General features: G+C 35.7%; 1 protein-coding gene across 2 annotated transcripts in view; it reads right to left on the bottom strand.

Annotated features, from left to right (window-relative positions):
• The window catches only part of RADX (RPA1 related single stranded DNA binding protein, X-linked), a 64,546-nt gene that overhangs the window by 18,410 nt on the left and 33,132 nt on the right, over positions 1 to 13,004 (bottom strand). For both annotated transcript variants that reach the window (XM_024749587.1, XM_024749588.1), the window contains one exon: positions 5,159 to 5,232. In XM_024749587.1, the coding sequence (XP_024605355.1) occupies positions 5,159 to 5,232 (74 nt within the window). The remainder of the gene's footprint in view (positions 1 to 5,158; positions 5,233 to 13,004) is intronic.

Here is a 13,004-nt window from a genome sequence, read left to right as displayed (position 1 = left end):
CAAAATAACTAGCACAATCATACCACATAAACAAATTAGCTATATATTCACAAAATGAGTGGCTTTTGAATTTACAGACACAGTAATTTCCAAAGCTATCATGAAACATATCTGGAAATATATCAGTAACCATGTTAACACATATAGATCTAATTCATTCATTAAAACTGCAGTATAATAAACAAATGGGACTACATCAAACTAAAAAACTTCTGCATGGCAAAGGAAACCATCAACAAAATGAAAAGGCAACCTACAGAATGCGAGAAAATGATTGCAAATCACATATCTGATAAGGGGTTAATATCCAAATATATAAAGAACTTGTTCAACTCGATAACAAACAAATAAACAATGTGATTAAAAAGGGGGCAGAGGATCTGAATAGACATATTTCCAAAGAAGACATACAGATGGCCAACAAGTACATAAAAGAGATGTTCAACATCACTATTAGGGAAACGCAAACCAAAACCACGAGATATCATCTGACACCTGTTAAAATGGCTATTATCAAAAAGACAAGAAATAACAAGTGTTGGTGAGGATGTGGCAAAAAGCGAACCCTCATATGCTGTTGGTGGGAACATAAATTGGTGCAGCCACTACGGAGAACAGTATGGATATTCCTCAAAAAAGTAAAAATAGAACAACCATATGATCCAGCAATTCCACTACTGGGTATTTATCCAAAGAAATAAAAAACACTAACTCAAAAAGATATATACACCCCGCTTTGGGGCGGGGTGGTGGTGTGATGAATTGGGAGAGTGGGATTGACATATACACACTAATATGTATAAAATGGATAACTAATAAGAACCTGCTGTAAAAAAAAATACAATAAGCATAATGGTTAAAAAATAACATTAAAAAAAAGATATATACACCCCCCTGTCCACTGTAGTATTATTTACAATAGCCAAGACCTGAAAACAACCTAAAGGCCCATCAATGAAAGAATGGATAAAGAACAGGTGGTGTATATACAATGGAATATTATTCAGCCATGAAAACAATGAAATCTTGACATGGATGAAACTTGAGGACATTATGCTAAGTTAAATAAGTCAGACAGAGAAAGACAAATATTGTATGATCTCACATGTGGAATAAAAAAAAAGACAGACCTCCCCCCAAGAAAAAAACAAGCTCATAGATACAGAGAACAGATTGATGGTTGCCAGAGGTAGGGGTTTGGGAGCGGGTGGGTGAAGTGGGTCAAAAGGTACAAATTTCCAGTTATAAAATAAGTAAGTCATGGAGATGTAATGTACAGCATGGTGACTATAGTTAATATCATATTGCATATTTGAAACTTACTAAGAGAGTATATCTTAAAAGTTTTCATCACAAGAAAAAATTTTTTGTAACTATGTATGGTGACAAATGTTAACTAGACTTACTGTGGGAATCGTTTTGCTATATATACAAATATCAAATCATTATGTTGCACACGTGAAATTAATATAATGTTACACACTAATTATACCTCAATTAAAAAAAATAATGAACGTAAAAGAGTTTTCCTTTTTTTTATTTTTTTTATTTTTTATTTTTTATTTTTTTGCGGTACGCAGTCCTCTCCCGTTGCAGAGCACACAGGCTCTGGACGCGCAGGCTCAGCGGCCATGGCTCATGGGCCCAGCCGCTCCGCGGCATGTGGGATCCTCCTGGACCGGGGCACGAACCCCTGTCCCCTGCATCGGCAGGCAGACTCTCAACCACTGTGCCACCAGGGAAGCCCCGAGTTTTCCTATTTTAAACAATGCTCCAATACTCATCTTAGAACATGTCTCTCAGTGTGCCCAACATATAGGTCACAAAGTGTAACATTTTCAATAAATTAGGTCTTGTCAAATTGCTCTCAAAGGTAGTTGTACGTTTATCTAAGAAAGGGGGGGGCCTGACTCTTTCTCTCTCTCTGATATACACACATACCTTCTTATATTATAAAACAAACAATGAAAAGACATACCATAGAATGAATTAAAAAGTTACCTATAATGGTGGAGAAGGAAGAGGATGCAGGGAACAGGGGTAGAAGCTAAACTTCTTTAAATATATATTTATACAACAACAGTTGAATACGTTCTTTTCAAAAATACACGAAATACCTCCAGGATGGACCATATGTTAGGCCACAAAATAAGCCTCAATAAATTTAAAAAGAATCACATAATACAAGTATCTTTTCTGACCACAATAGAATGAAGCTAGAAATTAACAATAGAAGGAAAACTAGAGAATTCACATATATGTGGAAATTAAACAACACACTCTTAAGCAACTAATAGGTCAAATAAGAAGTCACAAGGGAAATTATAAAATACCTTGAGATGAGCAAAAATGAAAATACAACATAAAAACTTATAAGATGCAGTGAAAGTGGTGATCTGAGGGAAATTTACAGCAGAAATACTGATATTTAAAAAAAGAACTATGGAGAACAGTATGGAGGTTCCTTAAAAAACTAAAAGTAGAACTACCATACGACCCAGCAATCCCACTACTGGGCAAATATCCTGAGAAAACCAAAATTCAAAAAGAGTCAGGTACCAAAATGTTAATTGCAGCTCTATTTACAATAGCCAGGACATGGAAGCAACCTAAGTGTCCATCGACAGATGAATGGATAAAGAAGATGTGGCCCATATATACAATGTAATATTACTCAGCCATAAAAAGAAATGAAATTGAGCTATTTGTAGTGAGGTGGCTGGACCTAGAGACTGTCATACAGAGTGAAGTAAGTCTGAAAGAGAAAAATAAATACCGTATGCTAACACATATATATGGAATCTAAAAAAAATGGTCATGAAGAACCTAGGGGCAAGACGGGAATAAAGACACAGACCTACTAGAAAATGGACTTGAGGATATTGAGAGGGGGAAGGGTAAGCTGTGACAAAGTGAGAGAGTAGCATGGACATATATACACTACCAAATGTAAAATAGATAGCTAGTGGGAAGCAGCCACATAGCACAGGGAGATCAGCTCGGTGCTTTGTGACCACCTAGAGGGGTGGGATAGGGAGGGTGGGAGGGAGGGAGACGCAAGAGGGAAGAGATATGGGGACATATGTATATGTATAACTGATTCACTTTGTTATAAAGCAGAAGCTAACACACCATTGTAAAGCAATTATACTCCAATAAAGATGTTAAAAAAAAAGAAAGAGCTCATTCAATAACGTAACATTAAACTTTGAGGAACTAGAAAAAGAGAAAACTAAACCCAAAGTTAAGAAAAAGAAGTAATTATGCTTAGAGTAAATATAAATGAAATAGAGAATAGAAAAAATAATAGAATCTAAGAAACCAAAAGCTTGTCCTATGTAAAGACCAACAAAATTGATAATCTTTACCTCGACTGACCTTCTCCCCAAGGAGAGAAGACACAAAAACTAAATACAGAAATGAAATGTGATTTATTACAGAAATAAAAATGATTATAATAGAACACTATGAACAATCATATACCAACAAATTAGAGAACCTAGATGAAACAAATTCCTAAAAGCAAAGAAATTACCTAAACTCACTAAAAAAGAAAAAAAATTCTCCACAGACCAATAATAAGATATTCAAAAGGAAATTAAGAAACCTATTCTAAATATAATAGCATCTAAAAGAATAAAATACCTAGGAATAACTTTAAGCAAGAGGTGAATGACTTGTGTACTGAACACTATAAAACATTGTTGAAATAAATTAAAGAATGTCTAAAAATGAACAGAAAGAAATCCCATGTTCATGGACTAGAAGAGTTAATATTATTAAGATGTCAATACTATCCAAAACAATCTGCAGACTCAATGCAATCCCTATCAAAATCTCAAAAGCCTATTTTGCAAAAATGGTAAAATGGATCCTTAAATTCATATGGAATTACAAGGAGTCCCGAATGCTAAAGCAATCTTGAACAAGAACAACAACGTTGGAGGACTCATACACCCCAATTTCAAAACTTGATACAAAGCTACAGTAATCAAAACATTGTGATACTGACATAGGGACATACATATAGACCAATGGAATAGAATGTGATGTTTAATAAGGGTTCTAATTCAATTCAGTGGGTACTAAGTCAATTCAACTTTTCCTACCCATTGCCCAGGGAATACAGGAAGCTCCTTGATACTTCCCCATGCTGATGGGAATAATTTATCTGGACCTTAATAACCTTCCAACTTTATATTAGTTCTACTTCACATGTAAGAGGCCTGTGGTCTGGACTCTCTTTTCCATGTCGTTATTACACCTCAGCCTATGATCATTTAGGCCTCTATCTAGTTCTGAAATGCCCAAGAGCAGTTTTAGTTTTAGTTCCTACTCACCACTAAATTTAAATTCTTTTGTTTCTGCCACTTAGGGATTTTTCACTCTTACTTTCAGCTTGGTTATATATTTATATTATAATGATCTTCCCCTTCTTTTCTATCTTTTATTTTTTTGGGGGTATAGTCCAGATCCTTTTGTGGGTTCTTTTTTTTTTGGTGCCAAAACCCGGGACCTTTGTGGGTTCTTAATCTGTCAGACTGACTAGAAGTCAATCCCCAAATAAGAGTAACTCAAAAAGCAAGAAGGATCTAAAGTGCTAAAAAGTCTAGAGAGATGACCCCTTATAACATCTGATTTAAACAAAACCACTCTAAAGATACCCTACCAGAACGAAATTGTGTCATGAAATCACTTCAGAAATGAACCCAAATATTCAAACCAGTCAACCTAACAGCAAAGAAAGGAACTACAACTATCTTTTAAGCTTTACCTATATTTATTGTCAAATAAAAATTAAACTTCCTACTTTAGTATTCTTCTGTTAATTCAAAATAGTACGTTTGAAGAGATGTACTACCAAAGAAACAACTTAATAAGTGCTTAATATAAACAAGTTTATTTATATTTACTTGCACTTTGGTGATGATACCAAATTGTTCTAAATTTGGGACCAGTACTTTTGACAAGGACTTAAGCTAAATAAAAATAGAAACAAAAATAACTAGCTACATATAGTTTAATACAAGTACTTATATTATGCTAGTGGCAGGTATGACCCAAAAATTCAGAATCAAATCAAACAGCAATCTGTATATAACAGTGTTCCATAAAGACTTTATAAATCATCATCATCATCATCGTCAAAGCAACATACGTTGGAAGGTGATTGGCATGTCTGGTTTACTTCCTTTTCTTTGTGCAGAAGTTTCTGGCTGAGGCACAGGAATTCTACAAAAGATTTTTAAAAAGATAACAAATAGTTAACAAATAGTTATAAAAAGAGACTTGAATGGGAAAAACTAATTGGTTCCATTCAGAGTTTATTCTAATTCAATACATTTAGAAAATTTATAGGTTTAGTTTCTTAACGTAATGCATTAGGAATTTAAGGAAAACACATTCAAATTATAAACAAATATCCATACTAACATAATTCAAATATTGCAACAGATTTAAATGTTCTCTTTAGGAGTGTTACACAAAAGGAAGTATTCAACTTTATTAAATGTCAACTAAAGATGGATATATATTTCATTCCCTATGATAGAAATTTAAAAATTTGTCCAATGGCCTATTTTCATCCTTGCTTTGTTCAAATATTCTGGAAAACTATTTGGCCTAACTCACCAACTTCATTTCAGAGTTTTCTATAAGCCTCATACTGGTTCAAACCTTCGTGTTCTTCTTTCAGCCAGGAAAAACCCTATGCTCCTTTTCCTTTTCCTAGTTAACTCTTCTTCCTCTTTCAACATTTAGCTCAGGCATTATTTCCTATAAGAAGCCAACCTTGATCTCTAGTCAAGGCTCACTGATCCTTGTATATGCTGTCATAGCACCATGAATAAACTTTATCATAGCATTCATCACACTGTATTAAAATTACTGGTTTTTCAATCTGTCTCTTCTACCAGGTTCTACCATAAACTCTACAAAAATATAGACTTTATTTTTTTGTATCTCCACAGAATATCCACTCAATAACTGTTTATTGAACTGAAAAAAAAAGTGAAAAGGGAAGCTGAGGAGAGAAGCTTGCACTTATAATAAAGACTTCCTTCTTATAAATTTTCAGTATATTTCTATGATGAGCATTTTCTTTTGTTGTATTCCCAAAACTAAAAGCATAAAGCAAAACAGAAGTGTCATGTTGTAGAATGCCACATAATATTGCTCAACTTATTTTATCAATAGATTTGTCTCTTATAATAGTATTCTTTATTTTATTAATGAGTTATTAATGAATACAAAGAACTAGCTTTCATGAATGAAGACTGCATCCATTTCAATATAAAACTCCAGCAAATAAAAACATATTTTATAGTTGTAATTTTAACTTTTTTTCTGAGTAATAAAAATGGTATTTCTAGAAATTAGTAAACTGAAAACATCAACTCTGAGAGATATTTAAATAAATAAATAAACAGTTAAATTACATGTATTTTGAGATCATTAAACAGTATGTATATACTTTTAAATATATGGTGTTATAAAGTGATTTTTTATCTGAAATAAATTAGAAGAAATAGTTTTCCAAACTCTAACAGCATCATTATATTGTATAGAATTTTTTTTAAGTGGCTTAGGGAATTTTTACTGGAATATACAGTCATTCATTTGTATGCCTTAAGTGTCTTAAAGGTTAGGGGCTTCATAACAGAAGTGGATGTATACAATGTCTACAGGTATCAAATGAGGAAACTGAAAAAAAAAAGAGATGAAAAATGAAAATATAAGAAATAAAAGACTACCTGAGGAAAGAAAGGGAAAAGACGGCTAAAAGAAGAGACAATGACATTACATATGATGGATAGTGGCCGAATATTATAAAAACTGTCAGAGGCAATAAGCTGTACTCTAACTTTTCCCTTTTCACCAACTTATTGAACTTAGATAAAAGTCATATAGATTGTATAGTATGCCATGCCCTCATCTATATAAGAGTATTATAGTTAATATTACTGTAGTCTTTCCTATAATACCTTCTGCTTTTCTTAGAAGGAGACACCGATAACGATTTTTAAGGATTCAGATAAACCTGGTATGGTTCATTTTCTATCTTTAAAGAGTAAATATTACCAACAGAATGCAAAGAGTAAGTTTTAATGTCCCATTGTTATATTTTATTTCTCAGTGCTAACTTTTGAATGAGTTGATGTATTTTGACTACATTTTACTATCTAACATAGAGCACCACGGTTCACTATCTACCATTTGGATTAAAATGTTCTTTGATACAACCTCTTAAATGGTCATATTTATTACTATCATAAATTGTACAAATGGAAGGCGACCAACAGGTAATACAGATATTGGAGTCAGCAAGCCAGGATTTAAAATACAATGATGTGCCAACAGAGTAACATGCCCAGATTCCACAAGGAGAGGGCATAGAAGCTCCATGTTCCCTCTCAGACCTTTCTCTATGTGTCTCCATTTGGCTATTCCTGATCTGTATTCTTTACAATAAAATTGTGATTGTAAGTATAGTGTTTTTCTGAGTTCTTTGCATCATTCTAGTAAGCTATTGACTCTGAGGGGGACATGGGAACTCCTGAATTTGTAGCCACTTGGTTGGAAGTGAGGGTGGCCTGGGGACCAGCTGAACTGTGGCTAGCATCTGAAGTAAGGTCAGTCTCATGGAGGACTAAGCCCTTAAGAGTCTGATGTTAAGTCTCGGTAGTTAGCATTAGAAATGAATCACAGTATAGCTAATTGGGTTGGAAACCCAACAAGAGCTCAATGAACCTAACTGATAGGTTTAATAGCAGATTGGACATAGTGAAAAAGTAAACGGAGTGACAGGTCCAAACTGAAACATGGAATCAAAGACAAAAATGAAATATGTATATGAATAAAAAAGAATGCAGTGTAAGAAACTTGTTGGTCACAGTTAGAAGTGCTAACATATGTGAAATAGGAATCATGGAAAGAGGAAATAATGAGGAAGAAAATATATTTGAAGAGATAATGGCAGATGGTTTTCCAAAACTGATGAAAGATATCAATACACAGATTCAAGAAGTTCAGTAGTATAAAACAAAGAAAACCACTCCTTGGCACATCATATTTAAACAGCTGAAAATCAAAGAGAAAATCTTAAAAGCACTCAGAGAAAAAGGACGCAATATCCTTGAAGGAGCAAATAGAAGACATTAACCTGATTCTTAATAGAAACAATGAAAGCAATAAAACAGTACAATAAGACATTTTAAAAAATGTGCAACCTAGTGAAAATATCCTTTTAGAACTAAAGGTGAAATAAAGATGCTTTTAAACAAACAGAAGGAGAGAATATATCATCAGCAAGCTGTACTGAAATAAATGCTGAGAGGAATTCTTCAGTCAGAAGGAAAACGATCCCAGAGAGAAGTATGAAAATACAAGTAGGAATGAAGAGAACCAAAAACAATGTGGTTAAATATAACTGAAAGTTAACCGTATAAGAAAAACAATACTAATAATGTCCTACAGAATTTAAAATATATGTAGAATTAAAATACAAGGCAAAAATAATGAAAATGGAGACAAATGGAATTGAAGTGTTCTAAGGATCTATCATTATCAGGAAATGGTAAAATAATTTGTATTTAACTGCAATAAGTCAAGTGTTCAGGTTGTAATTTATAGCGTGACCACTGAAGAATATATACCTATCAAATTAAAAGAGGGAAAATTGAATAATTAAAACTATTTGATTAAGCAAATAGTATAAAAATTGATATAAGCCCCAAATACATATCTTCCTCAACTTATGATGGGGTTAAATCCCAATAAACCTACTGTAAGTTGAAAATACCATAACTTGAGAATGAATTTAATTCACTTAACCTATCAAACATCATAGCTTAGCCTCGCCTACCTTAAACGTGCTCAGAACACTTACAAAAATAGCCTACAGTTTGGCAAAATCACCAAACACAAAGCCAATGTTATAATAAAGTGTTGCATATCTCATGTAATTTATTGAATACTGTATCGAAAGTGAAAAACAGAATGGTTGTCTGGGTACAGAATGATTGTAAGTGTATCAGTTGTTTACCCTTGTGATCGCATGACTGACTGGGAGCTGTGGCTCACTGTCACTACCCCACATCACAAGAGAGTATAGTACTGCATATCACTAGCCCGGGAAAAGATCAAAATTCGGAATTTAAAGTATGGTTTCTACTGAATGTGTATCGCTTTCGCATCATTGTAAAGTTGAAAAATCATAAGTTGAACCATCATAAGTTGGGGACCATCTGTATCATTAACTCCATTAAAAGTGAATGGAGAGTGATATCAGCATCATGGCAAAGGGAGATGCTCTCTTTGTCTCTCTCCTTCTATCTACTATCAGTAAAACATCCACGACTCAACAAAAGTGCCTCTGCCCAACACACCAGGACACTGGAGAATTCCACATATCCATACACCTAAAGGTGGGTGGACTAGAACACACAGAGGAGGTGGAACTTGGGGAACAGTGGAGGTGGTACCTGCAGTTCTGGTCCCCCAGCCATGGCAATTGAACCTGCAGTCCCAGAAAACTCAGTAGCGACAGGGGAGGTGGTGAATACAGCTCTGGCCTCCTGGCTGCAGTGGTGCCCACAGCCACAGATAACTGGGCAGCAGTGGCAGTAGGGTCTGGGACCCTGTCTCTCCAGCTGTGGAGGTACCCATGACTCTCTCTCCTCGCCCCCTGCTTACAGCGGCAGAGTCCTCAAACCTGACAATACTGAACACAGCAGAGGTTCCTGTGCCACCTGAGCTATCCCCCATTCTGCAGTGGGAGTGCCTGCAACTCAGGAGGTCCTAAACATGGCAGAATTGTCCACCATCCTGGTGCACCAGGCAGTCACACCAGCCACACCAGCAGCAGCATGGCACCAATGACACTGGAGGCATAAGCAGTGACAACTAGGGCACTGGCTGATACCTCTGATGGAGGCGGTAGAAAGTGGAAAGTGCTGACTGTCAAACATAACCAGAGGCAGCTCAGGTAAGAGAAACTTGTGGTATAGCACCACCTACTGGAAGATAAAAGAAGGGCCTAACCTGTTGAATTGTTAGAAACAAGAAAAAAAAAGCTTTACCTAAGAAGAAAGGTGTTTGCCAGTTGAAATGAGCTAGCAGAGGAACAACTCATCAAGCATCATGAAGAACCACAGTAACACTGTACCACAAAAAGAAAATGACAATTCTCCAGAAACCAAACTGAAAATCACAGAATATTGTGATATAACTGATAGAAAATTCAAAATGGCTATTATAAAACTCAACGAATGGGCTTCCCTGGTGGCGCAGTGGTTGAGAGTCCACCTGCCGATGCAGGGGACACGGGTTCGTGCCCCGGTCCGGGAGGATCCCACATGCCGCGGAGCGGCTGGGCCTGTGAGCCGTGGCCGCTGAGCCTGCACGTCCGGAGCCTGTGCTCCGCAACGGGAGAGGCCACAACAGTGAGAGGCCCGCGTACCGCAAAAAAAAACAAAAAAAAAAAACAAAAAAAAAAAACTCAATGAGTTATAAGAAAACTCAGAAAATTCAATGAGTTCAGGAATAAAATTAATGAACAAAAGGAATACTTTACCAAAGAGACTGAAACTAAAACAAGCCAATCAGAAATTCTGGAGCTGAAGAACTCAGTAAATGAGTTGAAGAATGCATTACAAAGCAGTGGAAATAGAGCAGACCACATGCAAGAGAGAATTAGTGAGCTTGAAGACAGAAATATAGAAATGATACAAGGAGAAGAGGAAAGAGAATTAAAATATATTTTTTTAAATGAGTAAATTCTACGAGAGCTAGCTGACCCTTTTAGGAAGGGCAATAGTAGGTTAATGGACATCCCAGAAGAAGAGAGGGAGAAGGGAGCAGAGAGTTTATTTAAAGAAATAATAGCTGAGAATTTCCCAAGTCTGGGGAAGGAAGTGGATATACAAGTCCATGAAGCTAAGAGAAAACCTAATTGCCTCAATGCAAAAAAGACCTTCTCCAAGACTCCTTATACTAAAACTGCCAAAAGTCAATGACACAGAAAGAATTTAAAGGCAGGGGGAAAAGGATGGTAACCCACAATGGAACCCACATTAGGCTATCAGCAGATTTCTTAGCAGAAACTCCACAGGTCAGTGGAGGGAGTCGAATGACATTCTCAAAATACTGAAAGATAAAAACTGTCACCCAAGAATACTCTATCCAGCAAAGTTATCATTCAGATATGAAGGAGAAATAAAGAGTTTCCCAAACAAAGCCGAGGGAGCTCATTAACACTAGATCTGCCTTATGAGAAATGTTGAAAGGAACTCTTCTACCAGAAACAAAAAGGCAAAAAAGGACACAAAACTTTGAATAAGGTAATAAATAGACAGAATCAGAAAACTGTAACTCTATATCAGAATAGGCTTTTTGTTTTTGTTTTTTAAAATTTTTTAGGCCATGTCTCACAGCATGCGGGATCTTAGCTCCCCGACCAGGGATTGAACCTGTGTCCCCTGTGTTGGGAGCGCAGAGTCTTAACCACTGGACTACCAGGGAAGTCCCCAGAGTAGGTTTTTTTTTTTTAACATTTTATTATAGCATAAATGTTAAAGAGGAAAAAAGAAGAAAACATAACTATAGCTACTTCAATTTGGTAACAAACTCACAACACAAAGAGGGGTAATTTAAGAAACAAAAACATGAACAGGGATGAGGAAAAGGACGTAACTTATATAGATAAATGAAGATAAGATGCTATCAGCAGAAAAGGAACTATTTTATCTATGAGATGTTGTACACAAACCTAATACATAAAACATAAATCTAAAGCAGAGACACAAAACATAAAAAAAGAGGAAACTGAGAAAAACATCAGAGAAAACCACCAAACCAAAATGGTAGATTGAAATACAAGGAAAAAGAAACAATGGAGATATAGAGCAACCAGAAAACAAAAGAATAAATGGCAGTACTAAGTCCTCATCTATCAATAATCACCCTAAATGTAAATGGATTGAATTCATGAGGCAAAAGATAGAGTGGTTGGATGGATTAAAAAACAAGACATAATTATATGCCGCCTCCAGGAGACTCATCTTGGCTCTAAGGACAAACATAAACTCAAAGTGAAGGAATGGAAGATGATGCTTCAAGCAAATTGCAGCCAAAAGAAAGCAGGTATAGCCACACTCACATCAGACAAAATAGACTTCAAGGCAAAAAAGGTAACAATAGACAATGGACAGTATATAATGATAAAGTGGACAATTCATCAAGAACACATAACAGTGATTAATATATATGCACCTAACTTTAGGACCACCAGAATACAGAAAGCAATTATCAACAGATTTAAAAGGAGAAATTGACAACACAATAATAGTAGGGAACTTTAACATCCCATTTAACATCAATGGGTAGATCATTCAGACAGAAAGTCAACAAGGAAACAGTAGCCTTAACTGAAATATCAGACCAGATGGATTTGATAGATTTGTATAGAACATTCCATCCAAATGCGGCAGAAAACACATTTTTCTCAAGTGCATGGGAAACTTTCTCAAGGACAGACCATATATTGGAACCCAAAACAACTCTCAATAAATTTTAAAAGATTTGAAATTATATCTTTTTGAAAGTACCTTTTCTGATCAAAATAGTATGAAACTAGAAACCAACTACAAGAAGAAAGCTAAAAAAAAATCGCAAATGTGTGGACACTGAACAACATGCTAATGAACAACTATTGGGTCAGTGATGAAATCAAAAGAGAAATCAAAAAATACCTGACAACAAATCCAAATGAAAATTCAACAAAGCAAAATCTAAGGGATGCAGCAAAAGTGGTACTAAGGGCTTCCCTGGTGGAGCAGTGGTTGGCAGTCTGCCTACCGATGCAGGGGACGTGGGTTCATGCCCTGGTCCAGGAGGGTCCCACATGCCGCGGAGCGGCTGGGCCTGTGAGCCATGGCTGCTGAGCCTGCGTGTCCGGAGCTTGTGCTCCGCAATGGGAGAGGCCATAACAGTGAGAGGCCCATGTA

The sequence above is a fragment of the Neophocaena asiaeorientalis genome, unplaced genomic scaffold (genome assembly GCF_003031525.2).
Source record: "Neophocaena asiaeorientalis asiaeorientalis breed wild unplaced genomic scaffold, Neophocaena_asiaeorientalis_V1.1 scaffold850, whole genome shotgun sequence".
Taxonomy (NCBI): Eukaryota; Metazoa; Chordata; class Mammalia; order Artiodactyla; family Phocoenidae; genus Neophocaena; species Neophocaena asiaeorientalis.
Note: the sequence above shows the minus strand (reverse complement) of the source record. Positions and strands in the feature narration are given on the sequence as shown.